A 22,184-nucleotide genomic window follows, 5' to 3' on the forward strand; every position below is an offset into this window, starting at 1 on the left:
TAGTCTTTGTACATTTATTGTTTTGATAAAAATAACAAATTAAAAAAACAAAAGGATCATTTTTACCTGTCCAAGTTCTTCATTCAGATCAGAAGTATTGACTTGAGCTTTCTCATCTGATTCTTCATGATAGAGATCAAGATCCCAGCCAATAAAAAATGATCCAAGAAATTTTTGCAGTTCCACTGTCACGTATAATGAAATTGGAATGATGAAATTGTAGAGGACCAAAAAAGCAAGGAAGTCTGAAATGAATTTCAGAATCTGTGGGAAAAAAATGATTTTTGGTAAGAAAAAATATGAGAATTTCTTTATCATCACTGAAGAAAATAATCAGTTAAGCATTTAAATAGACTATCAACTATATTCTGAAACAGAATAGCCTCATGAGTTGAAATTCATTTATCAAATTGTCCTTTCAACACATTTACTGCTCTTTAGAATCTTAAACAAAGAGAAAGAAAAAAAGGTTAAAAACAAATTACTTAATTTGTTACTTTTTGTGCCTGTGCGCAAGCCTGTGCCCAGCTGCTCAGGCAGGTCTGACTCTGCAACACCATGGACTGTAGCCCACCAAGCTCTTCTGTCCATGTAATTTTCTAGACAAGAATGGGTTGCCATTTTCTACTTCAGGGGATCTTCCTGACCCAAGGATTGAACCTGCGTATCCTCCATCACAGGTGGAGATTCTTAACTGCTGAGCCACCAGGGAAGCCCAGTGAATTACTCTGATAGAAATGAAAATTAATTAATTTACTCTTTAGTTAATCTATAATATACAGTAAATGGAATAAAAATTTCAATATCTAGTACTGAAATGGAATGCCAATACAGATAATCTAAATTTTCATGATCTTCTTTAACCATTCTAGTTATGCCATAGGGAATGTAATTGCTTATGTCCTAAAATGTAAAAAGCGTACCAGTACAAACATGTTGGCTACTCTTCACATGCAATATCCTTTTGATATCCTTCAACAATAATACTTTTAGGGGATGACAGTGGTAACTCCTATCAGAAGACACTACAAAACATTAAAAGATACAAAATTTCCAAAGAATAAAATTTTCTTTATAACAGAGTCAAAAGCATCATAAAATACCTTACTACTATTTCTTTGATGTTCTGTTTTTTGGTTATACCAAGGTTCATCCCATTTCTCTTCAGCTTGCCATGTATATTTCAAGATAGTACTGATGATGGCTTCAGAAATAAGGATTATTAGATAAATTATCAAAAATGTATTCATTGACCTGAAATGAAAAAAAGAGAATATAAAATGCATTAATAACACGTTACTATACTCATTTGTTTGGAAATTATTATTGGTATTAAATAAGACATTAAATATATAAGATATTATGATAGCTATCTAAATGACACAATTCATGACCACTCAATTGAATCTATTTACTAGAAATAAAAGAACAGATACATATGATTACAACCATATTTACTATAGTTAAGCTACTGTTCAAAATGCTTATAGTAAATGACAGTTTTGGCCAGTTATTTTGCTGGAAACAATGATCAAAAGATTTTCTACATTTTCAGGACCTATCTTACTTTATGTGCAAACATAACTAATATTTGTATAGCATTGATATTTTATAAAACTTTTGTCACATCCACTAACTTGCCTTATGTTAAACAAAAAGCAAGCTTGTCTAATGTTTATAAAAACCTGTGAGGAAGAGATTGCATCCTTTTTAAAGATGGTGACCAAAACTCAAAAATCATTCTGTAGATTTCCCCAAATCATACAAGTCATGAATTGACTTTAAAACCCTCTTCTTTTCACTGGGCAAGCTTCATACTGTATCTCTAAAGTCCTTCATCAATGTTTTGTTCTTTTCAGCACATGGATTTTATATGGATTTTGTTAGGTGTCCACCTAGGTACTTCTTTGGGGGTGGTAACTGCAAATGGCATAATTTAAATTTCAGTTTCTGTCACTGGTGTTTCTTTTTCAATGTTATTATTTAGTGCTGTGACAGTTAATTTTTTGTGTTGACTTGACCAGGCTAACAAGAGAGCTTGTAAAACATTGTTTCTGGATGTGTTTGTGAGGGTGTCTCTGGAAGAGATAGTTGGTTCAGTAGACTTAGTAAAGACATATGCCCTCACCAATATAGGCAGTTAGTCGCTCAGTCATGTCTGACTTTTTGCAAGCCCATGGACTGTAGTCTGCCAGGCTCCTCTGCCCATGGAATTCTCAAGGCAAAAATACTGGAGTGGGTAATCATTCCTTTCTCCAGGGTATCTTCCTGACCTAGTGATTGAACCTGGGTCTCCTGCACTGCAGGCAGACTCTTCACTGTCTGAGTCACCAGGGAAGCCCCAATATACGCAAGCATCATCCAATTCATTGAGGGCTCAAATGGAACAACAACAAAAAAAGGTGAAGGAAGGACAAATTCTGTCTCTTCTTGATTTGGGACATCAGAGCTGCTGGTTCTTAGGACTTTGGATTTGGGCTGAATTATACTGCCGAGTTTCCTGGGTCTCTATCTTGCATTTGGCCGACTGAGACGTCATGGGCTCCACAACCACGTGAGCCAATTCCTGTAATAAATCTCCCCTTATATGTAACTGAGGTATAGTCTACTGGCTTAGTTTCTCTAGAGAATCCCAATACAAGTACTATAAATTTCTTTCTCAGCACTGCCATAGCTACATTCTACAAAATATGATTGTTGTATTTTCATTAATTTCTAGGTATTTAAAAATTTTTTATTTGAAATTTCCTATTTGACCCACAGATTACTTAGAAGAGCTCCAGCTGCTCCATATCTTTGCCAATAATTGGAACGTTCACTTGTTTCCATCTTCACCATTTCAATACATGTCTTGATATCTGTCGTTCTACTTCGTATCTCTTATGACTAATGATACACACTTTTTCATGTGCCTATTGGCCACATGTATATTCTCCTTTGTGAAATATCTGTTCACATCTTTCCTATTTTTTCACTGGGCTGTTTTTATTATAAATATGTAGGAGCTTTTAATATATCATTATATATTTTGAATACAAGTTCTTTGTAAGATAGATCTTGTGAATATCTTCTCCCAGTTTGTGGCTTATTTGTTCATTTCCTTAGTTGTGTAGTCTGATGACAAGTTTTTAACTTTGAGGAAGTCCAGTTTATCAATTTTTCCTTTTATTTATGCTATCTGTGTCCTAAAAAATATTTAGTTATCTCCAGGTTGTGAAGATATCTTCCTAAGTTTTCTTCTAAAAGTTTCATAGTTTTAGCTTTTATGTTTAGGTCTATGATCCATCCTAAAAATTTTTTTGGTGTACCGTGTAAGGCAGGAGTTGAAGTTTATTATTTTTTTTTCCCACTTGAATATCCAATTGTTGTTACATCATTTGTTGAAAAGACTTTTTCCTCACTGAATTCACTTAATGCTTTGGCTGAAAATCTATTGACTATTTCTCAACTCTCTATATTTTAACCTACTGAAGTATCTTTTTATGCTAAAATCATACAAAACTTACTGTAGCTTTATACTGTCTTGAAATGAGGCAATGTAAATCTTCCAGCTTTTTTTTTCTTAAGAAAGATTGTTTCCATTACGTATTTGCCTATGTATTTTGGCTACTGCATTTCAATATTCAGATTAGAATCACCTTGCCAATTACTACAAAAAAAAACTTGCTAGGATTTTAACTAGGAATGAAAGAATTTACATATCAACTAACAGCTTAACAGTATTGAGCCTGTCAATCTACTATGATTTCTCCATTTATTTAAGACTTTAACATCTCTCATGTTTCATAGTTTTCATTATAGAGATCTTGCACAAGTTCTTAAAAATTTATTTCTAAATATGTTTTCTCGACACTAATGTAAAATGTAACTATTTTCTTAAAAATTTCATTTTCCTACTATTTCCTAATATTCCAAGACCTTGGTAGTATCACTTACTAGTTCCAGAAGTTTTTTGTTGAGTCTTTACAACTCTCTATGTGACCAGTCATGTGTCTTCTGATGGGGAGAATTTTACTCCTCACTTTCGAATGTTTATGCCTTTTATGTTTTTGTGTTGTTGCACTGAATAGGGATCTAGGATAATGCTGAAAGAAAGTAGTGAGACTGGATCTTCTGGGTACAAGCCCTTTACAAGACATGAGCTTTGCAAATATTTTCTCCTAGTTAATGGCTTGTCTTTTCATTTTCTTAACATTATACTTTCATGAAGTTTATCAATTTTGAGTTTTGCTTTGGGTTCCTTTTTTGTACGTTTCCTTATCTAAGAAATATTTTCTTAATCCAAGGTCACAAATATTTTCCCCCATGTTTTATAGATTTAGCTATTATGCTTAGGTCTTACATTTTGAAACAGATAAGGGTCAAAGTTTGGTTTTTGGCGTATTAATGTCAATTGTTCCAGCACTGTGCTGAAAAGACTATGCTTTTGTGTGGAGATTTTTAAAAATAATTCTCTTTGATACATAGAGTTATTTAGACTTTGTTTCACCTGTGACGATCTTTGAAAGTTATGTTTTCAAAGAATTTGTTCATTTCATCTAAGCTGGAAAAATCTAGAGACAGAAAGGTTAATTTCTTTATCTGTGGATCAAGTGACCATGTACGTAGGATCTGCAGTGATATCCTCTCATTCATCCCTGCTCTTTGTAATTTTTAAGCTTTCTCTCTTCTACCGCTTCTTTTTCCCTTTGATCCCTTATCTAGGTATGCTGCTGCTGCTAAGTCGCTTCAGTCCTGTCCGATCTAGGTACAGATTTACCCATTTTAATATTTGCAAAGAAGCAACTTTTGGCTCTTAATTTTGTCTATGGCTTGTTTTTTATTCTACTGTTTAAAGCCTGCATTTTAAATATTTCTTCTCTTTATTCTCAGATTGGGTTTAATTGTTTCTTTTTATCTAGTTTAAGGTGGAAATTTAGAAGACTAATTTTAAGCCTTTCTTCTCTCCATCAACATTTAAAGCAAAAAAATTCTCTTTAACCTAGGTTTTGCCTGAGTCTGCAGATTTAATATGCTGGATTTAAAATTATCATTCTGTTCTCTTCCTGCAATTTAGAAATTATCAGTTATTATTTTTTCAAAGATTTTTATTCTTCCCCTTTGGCTCTTTTTTTTTTTCAGGGGCAGGGACACATTTAAATTTATGCTAGATAGCTTAATATTGTTCCACATGATTCTGAAACTCTGTTTTTCTTCAATCTTCTTTCTCTGTTCTTCAGACTGATGTCTATTGCTCTTTCAAGTTCACTGACAACTTCTGCTTCCCTTAATCTGGTATTGAGTCCATCTCATGACATTTATATTACAATAATCATGTTTTCCAATTCAAGAATTTTCACTGCATTCTTTTATAGTTTCCATTTAATCTGCTGAGATTTCACTTATGTTCTTTCACACCTTCCTTTAGGCTCCTGAACATATTTATAAAATCTGCTACCAAGTTCTTGTCTACTAATTACAAGGTCTAAATCACTACATAGTTTCTATTGAGTTCTCTGAGTATGAGTTACATTTCCTTCACATGTCTGCTTTTGTTTTTTTACCAGAACAAAAAACAGGGGAACTTTAACCTTGCTTTACATAACTCCTTTTTAAAGTAAAACACAATACATAAAAACCATAAAGAAAATTACTGATAATTTCAACTAAATAAAAATTTTATATGATAACCATATTACAAACTAAGTACAAATAGTAAAATGAAAAGGTATTTAATTACAATATATTAGTTATGGTACTTATTTACATTTTTTATTAATACAAGATTTTTCAAAACTTTTAGTTTTTTATTGAGGTATATAGCCAATTAACAATGTTTTGACACTTTTAGGAGTACAGTGAAGGGACTCAGCCATATATACACATGTATTCATTCTCCCCCAAACTCCTTTCTCATCCAGGCTGCCACATAACATTGAACATAGTTCCACGTGCTATACAGTAGGTCCTTATTCATATCTGCTTATTTTTGACTACATATTGGATTTTATAAATAATACATTATAGAGACTGTATTCTTTTATGTTTCCTCAGATGAGTGCTGCTTTTTATTTCAGCAGGGAGTTAACTTGACTAGCTTCAAACATCAAATTCTGTTTTCGACTGCTGTTGAAACAGCAAAATTATCTGTTTGGTTCTTTCAGCTTCTTGGTACTGACTTTTTGCCAAGCCCACTGGAGTCTCCCCTGTACATGAATAGTTCTGTCAGTCAGTCAAGGCTTTGGGCAGAATTTATGTGCCTGTTTTGGAGTTCATTCCCCTAAATGATTTTTCCCTTTTTAGCTGCTCCTTCAGCTTTGAACTTCGTCCTTTAACATCTACACACTATACAGCTCAGGCTCTCTCACAGCCTGTGCAGCAGCACAGTAAGTAAAAAGGGCCCTCAGGTAAGAAGATGCACTCCCCCTTTTTGCTGCTGTCATTTTTCAGGAGTAGACTCCTTGCCAGTTTATGTTTTTGATCACTTTCCAATGCTTTCAAATACTTGTTTATTAATATTCTGCCCAGATTTTATAATTGTTATCTGCAGGAGGTTTAGTCTGCTCAAGGAGTTCCATTATTATTCAACAGTATTTATTTTAAAATCATAATTTTAGCACCTGCAATATGCCAAACATTGTGCAAAATGCTACATGTATGCAGAAATGTTAGAAACCATCCATTCCTCTTTGACATTGATCTTAATATTTGGAGGGGTGGTTTCCTGGTGGTCCAGTAGTTAGGACTCTGAGCTTTCAGTGCTGTGAGCCCAGGTTCGATCCCTGGTTAGAGAACTAATATTCCACATGCTGTATGGCATGGCCAAAATATATATATATTTGCCATCTCCTCAGGCACAAAAGCAAGAAGGGACTATATCAAACTAAAAAGCTTTTGTACAGTGAAGAAAACTATCAATAAAATGAAAAAGCAGCCTACTGAATTAGAGAAAACTTTACAAATAATTTATCTGACAAGAGGTTAATATCCAAAATATATAAAAATTCACATAGCCTAACATCAAAAAAACAATCAGATTAAAAAACTGGCAAAAGATCTAATTGGATACTTTTCCAAATCATCAGGGAAATGCAAATCAAAACCATGAGATACCACCTCATATCTGTCTGAATGGCTATCATCAAAAATACAACGAATGACAAGTGTTGGTGAGGATGTGGAGAAAAGGGAACTCTAATACACCAATTAGGAAAACAGTGACAGACTTAATTTTTGGGGGCTCCAAAATCACTGCAGATGGTGACTGCAGCCATGAAATTAAAAGACCTTGCTCCTTAGAAGAAAAGCTATGACCAACCTAGACAGCACAATAAAAAATAGAGACATTACTTTGCCAACAAAGGTCCGTCTAGTCAAAGCTATGGTTTTTCCAGTAGTCATGTATGGATATAAAAGTTGGACGATAAAAAAAGCTGAGTGCTGAGGAATTGATGCTTTTGAACTGTGGTGTTGGAGAAGACTCTTGAGAGTCCCCTGGATTGCAAGGAGATCCAACCAGTCCATCCTAAAGGAAATCAGTCCAGAATATTTATTGCAAGGACCGATGCTAAAACTCCAATACTTTGGCCACCTCATGCCAAGAATTGACTCACTGGCAAAGACCCTGATGCTGGGAAGACTGAAGACAGGAGGAGAAGGGGATGACAGAGGATGAGATGGTTGGATGGCATCACTGACTTGATGGACATGAATTTGAGTAAGCTCCAGGAGTTGGTGATGGACAGGAAAGCCTGGAGTGCTGCAGTCCATGGGGTCACAGAGAGTCAGACAGGACTGAGTGACTGAACTGAACTGAATACACCAATGGTGAGACTGTAAACTGGCACATCCACTGTGGAAAACAACATGGAGGTTCCTCAAAAAAGGTAAAAACAGAACTGCCACATGGTCCAGCAACTTCACTTCTGTGTATTTACCCAAAGAAAACAAAAACACTAGTTTGAAAAGATATATGCACCCAAGGTTCACTGTAGCATTATCTACAATAGCCAAGATATGGAAGCAACCTCAGTGTCCACCAATAGATGAATGGATAAAAAAGATGTGGTATATATACACACAGTAGAATATTACTCAGCCATAAAAAATGAAATATTGCCATCAGTGACATGGATGAATCTAAAGGGTATTATGCTAAGTCAGACAGAGAAAGGCAAACACCATATGATCTTACTTATATGTGGAATCTAAAAAAAACAAAATGAAAACAGACTCATAGATTAAACAGGTGGCTGCTTGATGGGGTTGGGGTAATGGGTAAAATGGTGAAAGGGTTTAAGGGGTACAAACCTTTGGTTATAAAATAAATGACACGAGGATGTAATATCTGTATAAGGGATATGGTCAATAATACTGCAATAACTTTGTATAGGGACAGATGATTACTAGTCTCACTGTATCATTTCACAATTGATACAAATGTCAAATCACCACATACTACACCTGAAACTAATATTATTCATCAACTATATGTCAATAAATCAGAATTAAATAAAAATGAGAAACTCTCCCTATCCTCAAGGACACCAACTTTTGTTGACTTGAAACATACATTTATACCACATATTTTATATATATATATAATAATATCCATATCAACAGTCATATTTACGTGTAAATAAAATAGTTTTCTTACTTTTCTACTGCAGATCGTTTCTGCGATTTGCTCTTGTAATTTAATGCCATCTTAGTTTCCATTCCGGTATAAACAGCAACACCTGAAAAACAAAGCAGTCTTAAACTAATCCTCCACCATGTTTCACAAAAGGAATGTACTCACTAGCATGAAAGCAACTAAGAAAATGTATCAACTGACAGTTGTTAGAATTCGGCTTTCCTTTAAGTCCCAGAGGTTTTTGGGAAACTCCAGTCATTCAGCCTGCTGACTGAGAAAGGCATATAGATTCTGTTCCTGAATTATAACTGAGATATTTGAATGAAAGCGGTATTACTTGAGTTGGAACTGATAGGGCAAAGAATTTGGAAAGATAAAGATGGCAGAAAATGCCATTACAGATATAGCAAATAGTACATTAAGTACAGGGCAAAGACAGAAATGGAAAAGCACTTTCTATTTGGTTGCAACAATGGATTGGGGTCAGTTTGAAAGGCCTTGAATGCCAGGATCTGGAGTCTAGACATAATCTCATAAGCACTAGAAAGATAATATGGAAATCTGTCAAGAGTAAATGAAGTAAATACAAGGAAACTGCTGTTCTAAAAACTCGTGCCTATGAGAAGGACTCTGAGATGAAAGAGAATGACAGTAATAATGGGACTAAAACTGAGAAGAGCAGTTTGAAATTAGGTAAGAGCTGTCTTATTAAAAAAGAAAAAAAAAAAAAACTTTGGAGTTAGAACTTTGTTTGAATGCTAGCTCTGCCACTTAGTTCTGCAACCTTGAGCAAGTTATTTAATCTTTCCTTGTCTCAATTTCTCCATCTTTAAATGGGAAAAAATACCTCATTAAAACTGTTGCAAGGTTGTGTGACAAATTAGCAAAAAGGCTAGAAACAGAAACACAATCAATAAATGTTTATGCCTGTTCCTAAACAGTATGATGTGAGGAACAATATTCATTATGCTCTCTTCCTAAAGATCTGTGCTGGAATTTTCACTATTAGAATTATTCCTTAAAGGCAGAGATTACAACTCAAATGATAAAGGCCAAGAAAATTATAGAAATGTGAGAAATCAATCTGCAAATTATTGGAGAACCAAAATATCTTAATATCAGCCAATGAGAAAAGATCACTTGTAAAGGAACAATAATTTACTGACAACATATTTTGCTCAGCAATAAGACAGAATAAAAGCAGAAAATAAAGTATTGAAATAAAATTAAAAAAAAAAAAATGTGAGAAATCACACAGAACGGTACAACACAGACAGGCGATGCTGAGGAAAACAGCAACAAACTCATCTAAAGGAATACACATTTCCTGAAATGTAAGACTGTGAAAGGCATTATTGCTAGAAAGGTGTTAAAATACGGCATTATATGAGAGGGCCTAAAAGTCCTGGAGGTTTCTCTGGACTTTTTAAACCATAAAACTTTACTATGGTTTCCTTTTTTAAATTGTGGCAGAATACACATAACATACAATTTACCTTTTTAATTCAGAGGTGCTTAGTTACATTCACAATGTTGTGCAACCATCCTCACTATCTAAGTTAAGAACAGTTCACCACCCCCCCAAAAAAAAACCCTGAACCCATTAGGCAATCATTTCCCATTCCCACCCCCCAGCTCCTGGGAACCACTGATCTAGTTTCTGTCTCTATGAATTTGCTTATTTTGGGTTTTTTAAATAAATGGAATCATACAATATGTGGCCTTTTCTGTTTGATTTTTTTCACTCAGCATAATGTTTTCAAAGTTTATGTTGCAGCATGTATCAGTACTGCATTTCTTATAGGGGAGTAATATTCGATTAGTTGGAAAGTCTACATTTTGTTTATCCACTCATTAGTCGATAGACATTTGGGCAGTTCCTACCCTTTGGGCTATTATGAACAATGCTGCTATGAACATTCTCATACAAGCCTTTGTTTGAGCACCTATCTTCAATTCTTTAAGGTATATATCTAGAAGTAGAATTGCCAGATGATATGTTTCTAATTCTACGTTTAACTTATTGAGGAACTGCCAAACTATTTTCCATAGCAGCTGGAACATTCTACTCCTACCAGCAATGTATGAGAGTTCCAATCTCTCCACATTTTTGTCACACTCATTATTCTCCTTTTTAAAAAATTATGGATTTCTTTATCAGAGAGCCTAACACTGATAAGATATAGTACAGTTAACAGAAAACAAAAGAATGAGAAAGAAGAGCTCAAAAGCTAACGGGCCATTCCTTAATGCTGAGGAGCTAGTTGACAGCTAAAGGTTACCATTAACTTCACCATTTACCTAGAGTTGACTCAGAGCACAGTGAATTGAGATCTCCAATGCAAGAACACTATTTATCCTTTGATCCAGTCAGTGTATGTTAAAACATCATCTGATATACAGTCACAGATCAGTAAGAATTTGCTGAAGGAATAAATGAACTAGCAGTTTTAACAATCCAATCTAACTATAATGGAATTATACAAGTGGTTTTTTGCACCATGGTGCCAGATAATATAGTTCTTAACACCATTAATACAAATGCCAGAATTTTCTTCTTAGCAGAAGTATTCACGAAGAAAATATAACAGCAAGGTTCTAATCTATTATTCAAAAGTAGGAATTAAGAAAAAATACAACACAAAATTATATTAACACAATCTTTGAAAGAAAATTATCGTAGACAATAAATTATCTAACCAAAATAACACAAATGCTGTGCTTTCAAAAATACTTCATGTAAAGCACCAAAACAAATTATTAAAAATTTTTGACATATACGAACCAAAAATTTCTTTTGTGTTTTTTAATCTGGCTCCACGAAGCAAGAGACTCTCTGGCCCCAGAGGTCTAGGGGGAAAAATAACCAAAAGCATTAAATATATTAAATATTCAATTAAATTTTAAATGGCATCTTTAGCAGACAGAAGGAACTTAAAGCTATACTTACAACAATGCTTTCAAATAAAACCAAAATCTCAGCTAGTATAAAGCTGTCTAGGTCAATCATGATGTTAGTTACTGTAACAACAAACATCTGCTTTAGCATTTCAGTCATTTTAAGGTTAATGACTCAGAAATAAATTATGCCTGTAGATATAATCAGAAAGCCACTAGTTTCAGAAGTTTAGACATAAAATTCAACAAAACCAAAAAATTAAGTGATAACTTCAAAATGTTTCACAGAAGACGAAATTTTAAAATTTTGACCAAAATCAATAAACAGTTTTTAAAGGGAAAATACAGAATTAAAATGCAATGTAAACAGGTTGTGTGAAGAAAAAAAGCAATGTAAACATAAATTATAGTATGATTCGTATATAACTCCATGTTTTCTGCACAATTAAAATTATACTAGGTTACAAAAGATAACATAGCAAGTGAGTTAGTAGTTTTTTAAGGCAAGATCAACACTACAAGTTGACTACTTGCATTGCATACTTCTTGGAGCATGGGGTCTTCTTGCTGTTTGAATTTCTCTCCATAAGGGAGATGTAAAACGAGAAGAAATAACTAGAAAGGAAAATTGTATTTTCTTAGTGATAGCAAATGATAACTCTGTTATGGATGGATTAAAAAGCTTTAATTTTGTTGATATTCCTTATCATAAGGCTTTCCAGAAATATACATACAAGGTTATCCAAATTAAACAGAATCTGAACCAATTTTGAAGAGGTCTATAAACCCAAATACTTAAAAAAAAAAATCCAATGAATACAGGGGGCCAGGTGTTTGGCTATGTATAACAAGTATGGTTTTATTAGATCATATATTTGGAACACACTGAATGGATATTCCAAAATCAATTATTCAGGAGATTTATTACAGTTCTTTTTCATTTGGTTCCAACAATGAATAGAAAAACTTCGAGCTCAAGTTGGCATATAAAATTAGGATATAATGGTAGAAAGCTTCAAATTAAAAAATTCATTTGTTTACTCTGGTTGCCTCAGCAAAGAACAAGGCTCCCTTAAAAAAACAAACAAACAAACCAAAAAAACCATTCTACTTGCTAACATAGTTGATCTTTTCTTTTACGAGCCACAATATCTTAATGCTAGTCATACTATGTATCCACACAAGCATTCCAATATGTCACTATAGAAATCAAAATAAAATCCAGTCATTGTTGTTCAGCAGGGGTCCCTAAACTTACAAAGACCTTGTCACAGAGTTCACTGAACGTGCTTCTATGTTAACTTTTATTAAAAATGTGAATCCATCCTGATGCGTATTTTTGGTGGCTTGTCTTGAAGATTTTATTAAAACAAATTCTCAATTCTTTGTTAGTATCTTATTTTATGCAGCCAGTATAAACTGAACATTTCCAGAAAATAGGCAGAATGCTAATTTAATTAGAAGTTCAAGGGTTGATTCCAAGATTTATTCTAAATTCAGCTTTGTGGCATGAGTAACAATGTAATCTCACCCTATCAGAAAATCTTTGATAGGACAAGAAGTTTTTCCTGTATGTTACCAGAAATTAACCTGAATATTGAGGGAAAACAAACCAAAACAACCAACCAACCAAACAAAAGAGTAAATAAGAAGTTCTAGATTGCCCAGTACTCTAGTTTCTGAGGAATGATTCTGAAGTGAAGACGACCATAAGACATTTTTTGTATTCTAGACTTAGGTGGTGGTAGTTTAAATGTGTAAGAATATGATCAGGAACCAGTGTTTCCTTTATGTTACTATCTAATATTATTAATACTACCTAATATTATTAGACCAAAAAATACTAGTACACCAATAATCTTACTAACTTATTTTAATGTCATTTCACAGCATTTGCTTCATCCTCATCTCATTTGCTGCTGCTGGAAATTTGCTAGAAGATGAAATGTTAAATGTTTTCAACTCCTTCATGATCCCATTGCTTACTTATCTAATCTCCCTTTAACTTGATTTTAGTCCCTCCCCAAACAATTTTCACTTAAAAGTGATTGGATAATGATAAAAGTGATTGGAAAATTTATTCTTACCTTACAATTTCTTCCATTTGTTGAGTTATTGTCATTCGTCCCATGAATCTATCAAAGAATTCATCATGTTACAAAAAACTAATAATACATTTATGACATCAATAGGTGGAAATTTTTAAAGTTTTGGCACTATTCTTACACATGAAACAAAACCAACCTTTTGCATGTATGAATGATCCAATATTTGTACTAGAAATTACAAAGGTAAATCAGTCACTAAAAAATTTTAGTGTCATTAAAAAAATCAATCACTTTAAAAAATTAGTATTCTTAGATTCTCAGGGAGTGATCAGTGGTGCTGTTTTCCTTCTCATGCTCTTTTGCTTCATCCCGTTTCATTTGTGGAGGAGCAGTGTAAAGCCTTCCCCCACTATGCAGTGCTCTCCCTGCCATCCCCTGCACGATTTTCCTGGGCTTTGCAGATGATGTACAAATATGGGCTGGTGCCATAAGCTGTTGCTGCTGCCCACAGCTGTCTCACTAGCTCTCCTTATGGTCTATTTCACCCACTTTTGCCATCAAAATTGTAGCAGGAATTAACAGCCTAGAGGCTGGCCAGTTGCTAGTCATTTCTGCTTCCATCATTGTCTTCAACCTCCTAGTGGAGCTGGAAGGTGATTCCTGGGATGATCATGTCTTTTCCTTCAACTTCATATCTTTTTTTCTCTACCACCATGGGACTGCTCTACCATAACTGGTAGCAGGGAGCCTCAGGCTAGTGACAGTGCACCAGAATGAGAATGAGGACAGTGCCTCCATGGAGCGTAACAACATGACACTCATCCACTTGCTACTTAGTCTTTGGGCCCATGAATGAGAGAAACCCCACCCTGCTTCTGCTGCTGCTACAGGTCATGGGCGGTGCTGTCACCTTCTCCATTCTGACCAGCTGTCCAACTCTTCTGTGTCAGACGAGTTGATCCACTGCGCTTTGATTCACAGCCTCCAGGATTTCTAACTCTGGCTGACCCCTTCTCAACCAAGACTGCTTCCCAGCCCAGGCCTCTTCCACCCTTCATTCTCCTCCAGATTGTGACCTCAGCATCTCGTTCCCCTTGTGACTACTGACATCCTGGGCCTTTCTTGCCCTCTAAAAACTACTGCTCGGACTCCGCCCAGGGCTTTCTTGAATTTGTCACTCTCCTTTTCCATTCTGCTTTCCAGCCTCCTAAGGCAGAATATTGTAGTTTTTATGCAATTATCCACAATTCTGACACTCAAGGAGTTATGCTGGGCCTGGGAATAGAACCCTGGCTGGGGGTAGGGATACAAGTTCAAAAATGATTTGACATTTGGCTATAAATTATGTATTCTGATTAAGAGCAGACCAGGGGGTCAGGTGCTTTCAGTGGTGACAATAAAATGTTGTATTTCTTATTATAAAAAGCTTTTTTCAACTTTCTCCCCATTTTTCAAATAAGGCAAAACCACTCAAAGCATTAGTCACATTTGATCTCATTATTAATCTTATGCTTCCTTAATGCTGCATCATTTTCTAGTTTTCAATAATCCTCTTATAATTCACCCTTTTCTGAGACTTAGAAATAACAGCAATATAGAACTCAAAGCACTGAATTCTTCAGTTAAATCTATCTTATAATTTAAATGCACAGAACTTCAAATTTTTACAGTTAAGTGGAAAATTCCACATTGTTTTTGTTTTTGATGAAAATGTAAGCTTTTTATATCACACAGAGAAAATTCCATTATAAATATATGGATTCAGAACAAAGATATGTAAGAGATCTGAAAAAGCCAATGACTAATGATAACATCTTAAGCCAATATATGCGGAGAATGACAAAAAGCTGAAGCCAATATTTACAATGTGGTTGTGATTTATATACCCGTTTTTGAGTAAAAATGAGCAGTTTTCTCTTTAATAATTAAAGTTGTTTCCATTTCATAGATGGCAATAATTAGCATATAGCTCACTGAAAGATGACTAACAGTGTTAAAATGAGTTAGTTCCTAACGAACACAAAGACATGGCCCTTCATGGAGCACATATACACATGTGCCTACATGCATACATACACACACACCCCATTAGATTATTTTCTTCCAAGGAAATAATTTTATTTCCCTCATAACTACTATTATAGTTATAATGTTTACTGCTATTGTTATAAAGCCAGTTCACCCCAAAGTAGAAGATAAAAGGGAGGAACATGTGAATAAAAGCACAGCTTTTAATACTTCAGCTTAGAATTCTGCCAAATTCTGCTTTTAGCTTTGCCCCCATTTAATTGATCTCCTGCCTTGCTCCCCCCAATGTCTTCAAACAGCTATTTCATTGCATGTTTTATGACCCTAAAAAATGAGATCTGTAAATAGACTTAAAATGAATATGGTGAATATTCACATCATACCTGTACAAGTCCGCTTCTGGTTGCTGACATTCTATCACAGCTATAAGAGTGTCCAAATTGGCAACTGTCTGTAATACTGCTGTTTCTGGAACTGCCACATGTGTCTGAAAAAAAGAAAAGTTAAAGCCCATAGTTTTGAGATTTAAATGGGACCTTAGACATCATTTATTTCAAATCTCTTTTATAAATGAGATCATAGCATTCTGTACTTGAGATCACTAAGCTAGATGGCAGAAGAGAAGAGAAAGAAGAATGTAAAGTAACAAGCAATAAAAGGAGCTACTGTGATTACCTGTCTACAAAGGCCATTTGCATACAAGGAAATTAAGTCTGTAAGTGTGTTAATAGTCTTACTGCTCAAAGTTTATTGCAAATAAATTTAACAGGGAGAAAAAAGTGAATCAAGTAAAATTTCTGCCTGTACTTTGAAAATTGAGAAAAATTTAAATGTGCCCCCTATTTAAGAAAGCACCAGTATATTAAAAGATTATAGTTTCTCCAAAGCACTTTTTACTTTTCTTAACTTGACTAAACCATGTGAGGCTAACCTTGAAGTAAAATGTGTGCTTTCATGGAGTAATTAACAGTAATTTAAAACATTTCTCCTTTGTCGGGTCAAACGTTATTACCTTAACCAAAGGAAAATATCACTATAATCCAGAGACGTTTTGTTCACCAAGAGCCACACTCAAACATACACATGTACAAACCTTCAGGTTAGTTTCTCCATCCAAACTAGCAGTTGTAACGTGACAAGAACCATCAAGTCGATCTGAGGACAGAAGCACCAAATCTGCAGGGAAACTTTCATCTTTGGCTACTCGAACAATATCACCCACCTATGAAGAATTTTAGGGAAAAGTGAATATACAGATTTTTAAAGGCAGGACTTATTTTTATTGGGTTCTAAACAAGTGGTCTACTATAATATTTTAATGTAGGAAAGCAGACTTTAACTAAAATATAGTCAGATTAGAATTGTTTTTAAAATATAATTGATTTCTATTATTTATTAAATGCATACCCGAATATTTTTTGATCTAGTTGTTACAAGGCCACCACTTCGAACAACATAAACAGGAGCTCCATTTACTTCATTATCTGAGATATGTCTCAACCAATCTTCATAACCCTGTAAACATCAAAAGAATAAAAAAAGCTCCTCTGAGTATAATTAGAAGATATGTGTGTGTGTGTTAGTTGCTCAGTTGTGTCTCTTTGTGACCCCACGAACTACAGCCTGCCAGGCTTCTCTGTCCATGGAATTCTCCAGGCAAGAATACTGGAATGGATTGCAATTCCCTTCCCCAGAGATACTTTTATCAATTGAGAAAAAGAAACATAATTTCTGCAAAACATTTCATTCATTAGAACCATGTTAGACTACTTTGGCATTCATTACTGTTAGAAACACTCTCTTCACTTGGTTTTCATCACACACATGTTCCTGGTTTTCACAGTACCTCTCCAGTTACTTCTTCTCAATTTACTATGGGAGGCTCCTTCTATATCATCTTAATGGGCCCTTTTTTCACCCTTCTCTTACTTCCTATACAAGATTTCTTTATCCCTGTGTCTTCAAAAAATTCTGAAATTTCTATCTCCAGCCTGTATCTCTGGACTCTAATAAACGTAAATATCCAACTGTATTCCTAATATCTCCATTTTGATGTCTCATAAATAACATTAAACATTTAAAAACTAAACTGATGATGTTATCCTTAAAATCTGCTGCATTTCCAATGTCTCCCATCTTGACAAATGACTCACTTTGGAAAAAGACAGGTTGTAAGTCATTATTATTATATTAAACTCACTCCTTTGGCAGATATATTATAAACTCACCAACATATTTTCAACTTAGTTACAGCATCATATTCCAACTAAATCCACTCTTTATTTGGCCAAATTTATACTGGGAAACCAAGGAAAGAAGTATTGCAACATTTAACACTTTCTTAAAAATATTCAAGAGGTTGGTTCATTCATCTATTCATCTATCACATATTTATTTCATGTCAAATATGTGCATAACCTTGTTCTGGTCACTGGTAACAAACTGATAATACAAAACAAAGTCTCTGCCCTCAGAGAACTAAACATTCAAATGAAGGTGACAGACAAACGAATAAACAAGCATTTATTCAATAGAATAGGCAGTGAATGAGAAATGATATAAGCAAAAAGACCAGAGCAGGGAATGAGACAGTGACACAGAGGTCAGGAAAAGCCTAAGGTGTCCAAGAGAAATAGTTGTATTTTCAAGCATATATTGTTATATATGTGTCTCTGGAGTTCAGAGCATAGTTTCAGGATACATGTAAATTAGAAAACCACTAGACTTGATGAAATCACCGAAGAAAAAATTATATATAAAAAAGAAGCCCAACGGACAAATATTTGTTACTCTGATGCAATAAATGACATCTACAAAACCAAATGAATATGTAATTGTATTAAGTGATCTGGATGCTTACTGACTTACAAAAATCCTAGTCTCCAACAGAGCAGTGAATAAAGGGAAATCAAACTTACAGCAGTAGCAAGTTATTCAGACACACTAGATTAACTGTTGATTTATAGACTTCCCTTACCTTTATCAAATAAGTAATAAATACACTACATCTCAGAATGATCAAATGTCTGCCAATTTTGTTTCTGTCAATTTAAACCTTATCCCTAAATCTTACAAAATGAAAACTTATCAAACTGGCACATGAAAATTCAAATTAACTCTTTCAAGAGGAAGGGAGCAGTTCTGTATAGTTGAGCTTCTGCCAAGATATTTTGAGAAGTGGCAGCTATATAAACATGATGCTTCTAGGAATTTTAAAATTTCTTGTCATGCTTATCCAATAATACTGTTTTTCTATACCTAGATTTTAATATCAAATCAGATCTAGTTGAAGCTATACCCTTAGAGTACTACTTTACATAAAAATCAATTTCACAGAGAAACCTGTAAAAAGTAGGAAAGTACTATACAATTTTTATTCAAAAATGTTCATGCCAGAAGTACATGTTCACTCCTAAACATACCCCCTTTCTTTGAATTATATATCCTTTAAACACTACCAAACTCTACAAAGATGATTATAACAATCTGTTTCACACTTAACTTGGCTTGTACTTAAAAAATGCTTGCTTTTGGATACTTCTTAGGTATGTTAAAGGAACAACATACTTTAATAACTGTAATCATCCCAAGAGAGGCTTACTTTCATTTAATTTTTACCATATGCAGGCTTCTCCGGGAGCTCAGGTGGTAAAGCGTTCTACCTAATTTTTACCATATGCAGAATCAAACAAATTTGTTGCTTTTTTTCTTTCTATAATTTTATTTATTTATTTGGCTGTGCTAGGTCTTTCATGGCTGTGCGGGCTTTTCTCCAGTTGCAGGGAGCAGGGGCTACTCTCTAGTGCAGGGGCTTCTCACTGCAGTGGCTTCTCCTGTTGCAGAGCACAAGCTCCAGGGCACGCAGGCTTCAGCAGTTATGACTCCTGGGCTCTAGGGCACAGGCTTAGAATTTGCGACACACAGGCTTAGTTGCCCATGGCATGTGGGACCTTTCCAGATCAGGGATTGACCCCATGTCTCCTGATTTGGCAGATGGATTCTTTATCTCTGAGCCACCAGGAAAGCCCTAAATTTGCTTTCTTATGAAAATTACTTTCGCAACAATAAATCTTACTTTGGAGGAGAAATATTAAGTTAACTTCTGAATGACTTGGGAAGAAAGCAAGCAACAGAAAATATTTCGTACCTGCTTTATGGCAGTAACTGTTATTACAAAGAACAATGGAAGTCCACTGGTAACTGGACTGGTAGGTGTATCAATCATAAGCTGCATTAAAAAAGAAAGAACGCAGAGTATTATATTTTATATTGTACATATCACTATTAACATCTAGAATCTCATAATTATTGGGAAATCTGAAAACATTGTACAAAATACATGTCGTAGTTCAGATGAAAAAGTAACTTGAGAGAGATTATGCAGTGAATGTAGTTTACTTCACAGTTTCACAAGTACACTTTGTTAGCTATTATATGGGGTTAGTAGACTATCTAAATCTATTGCATACCCACAAATATTGCTAGAGTGGACTCAGTTTCTCTGCTTTCTTAACACACAGAGTACTTAAGGTCTTCCTCAGTATTTGTCTTGGAGGGGAGCTACAGCTATTCAGAATCTCAATTCACATTTCTTTGCCCATCCAGAGAAATGCTAAAAAAAAAAAAAATCTGTCAATTTTTATTCTGGGATCCAGAATAAACTCACACTGGAGAGAAAACAAGAAATGGGACTAGGCAAACGGTTTCTTTCTACAAGTGATTTTGTTACAGCTAGTAGAACCAGAAGGGTACAACTTGGAAAACGATGCTGCAATTATCTAAATCATACAACTGATGTTTCAATAAACTGCTTTAAAAGAAATATTTGCAGTAATTATATTTGGTTATTTAGAACATGGGTCTAATAATTTATTAATATTGCTTTATTCTGGTTAGGCCAATTAAGTTTGTTCTATTCCAAAGACAGGCTGAATTCCTGATCTTAGGCAGTAATTTCACAAATGCATGTTACTTGTATGTAATAAGTATAAATTTCTCGTTTTTTTGGACTAAGCAAGCTGATGGTCTACTGATTTAAAAAAAACACAAAAAAACAAAACCCAGAATTTCTTTTTTTCTGCTCACAAAGAGAAACAATTAAAAAAAAAAAAAGCTTCCTCAAGCTTTAACGTGACTACTTCACAAGTTTTTTTTTTCTTTTGAAGGTCCAGGTTCTATGGAGAGAAAAGTTCAGAGTTTATAAAAAAAATTCAGTGCCACACTGAAAGAGACTGCTAACGTATCATCAGAAAAGAAAAACCTCTTTGAAGGAAAACAACAGTCATTAATTCTAAATCTTGGTTTGTACTCAAGTTTCATACTGTTCTCTTGATATTCTGATATTAGGGAACAAAAAAGCACAATGAATATAGATTTAGTTTAAGAAAATGGCCTCCTGGATAAAAATCTATATTCATGAAGATCCTCAGAAATTATAATAAAAACTTTTAAAATAAAAGTAAAATCTATAAATTAAAAAAAAAGAAAAACCAAAGGAAGATTAATTTTGTACAAAGATGGTTCCACAGGCAGAAATGTGCCAAAAACAAGTGCTGTATGTTAAAAGCCATAATATTTATTTTCTGAGGCAGAACATCTGAAAGGATGATGCTATTTTCTTGGCTTTAATTATGATTATCAGCACTATAACACATAAGTGATAAAACAAAATACAACTGATCTTAAAATTCACTGGCCATTCTTCAGACCATTACTATATTCACTGAATACAATGGGGAAGCTCTGCAGGAAAAAAAAAAGGGTCCCATAGTCACATGATTTAGAATGCAATGTTAACTTTTCCTTGAAGATATATGTTTAGCATTCATGTCTATCAACTTAACAATTTATGGAGTGATAAAGCTTACCTGAACCAAAAATATAATAAGAAAATAAAAGTTTGCCACTCTTCTGAATTGTTCAAATAAATTTTTTGGAACAAAATTCCACACAGTATACTAAAAAAAAACAAAAAACAAAAAGATAAGTTAATATTTTAAAATAATATGTACTATATACAAATAATAAGAAAACTTGTACACATCAGATATACCAAGTCTTTACACAAATTCATGTAACTCAATGCTACAAAAACTATCCGGCTTTTAGAGTTTCAGGGCTTTTATTCTACTTTTTACCTGAGCTTTTATTCTACTTTTTACCTTTTACTATTTATTGGCGATTTTAGTATAATTTTAAAAAAGAGATAAAGGAATCTATCAATTTTGCTATTAAATTCCTAGTTTTTTTAGAAGTTGGAGATGGCAGATCTAAAATAATATTTTAATACTTTGGATTTTGATTACACAAAACTAAACCTAATGTTGAAAGATGAATTAAGGGACTTCCCTGGTGGTCCAGTGGCTAACACTCCACGTTTCCAACGCAAGAGATCTGCGTTCGATTTCTGGTGAGGGAATTAGAACCCATATGCTGCAACTAAGAGCTCACGTGCCACAACTAGGACCCAGGGCAGCCAAATAAATAAAAATAAATTTAAAGATGGATTAAGAGTTGATAAAAATGCTAACACTAGATTCAGTTTACTTTATAAGTATTTTCTTTAGGTTTTGTCAGAAAAAGAGAAGACAGTAAAA

General features: G+C 34.1%; 1 protein-coding gene across 10 annotated transcripts in view; it reads right to left on the minus strand.

The window, feature by feature from the left end:
- Window positions 1-22,184, minus strand: part of ATP11B (ATPase phospholipid transporting 11B (putative)) — a 110,112-nt gene that overhangs the window by 58,151 nt on the left and 29,777 nt on the right. For 7 of the 10 annotated variants that reach the window (XM_043473636.1, XM_043473633.1, XM_043473630.1 and 4 more), the window contains exons 3-13: window positions 21,456-21,545; window positions 19,736-19,816; window positions 16,996-17,103; window positions 16,682-16,810; window positions 15,972-16,075; window positions 13,600-13,647; window positions 12,047-12,127; window positions 11,400-11,464; window positions 8,636-8,717; window positions 1,104-1,254; window positions 67-264 (exon numbers count right to left, since the gene is read on the minus strand). In XM_043473636.1, coding sequence (XP_043329571.1) covers window positions 67-264; window positions 1,104-1,254; window positions 8,636-8,717; window positions 11,400-11,464; window positions 12,047-12,127; window positions 13,600-13,647; window positions 15,972-16,075; window positions 16,682-16,810; window positions 16,996-17,103; window positions 19,736-19,816; window positions 21,456-21,545 — 1,137 coding nt within the window. Of the gene's footprint in view, window positions 1-66; window positions 265-1,103; window positions 1,255-8,635; window positions 8,718-11,399; window positions 11,465-12,046; window positions 12,128-13,599; window positions 13,648-15,971; window positions 16,076-16,681; window positions 16,811-16,995; window positions 17,104-19,735; window positions 19,817-20,057; window positions 20,219-21,455; window positions 21,546-22,184 lie in introns of those variants that run through there. The other 3 variants (XM_043473629.1, XM_043473635.1, XM_043473634.1) reach the window with 3 other exon arrangements.

Source organism: Cervus canadensis, chromosome 7, assembly GCF_019320065.1.
Source record: "Cervus canadensis isolate Bull #8, Minnesota chromosome 7, ASM1932006v1, whole genome shotgun sequence".
NCBI lineage: Eukaryota > Metazoa > Chordata > Mammalia > Artiodactyla > Cervidae > Cervus > Cervus canadensis.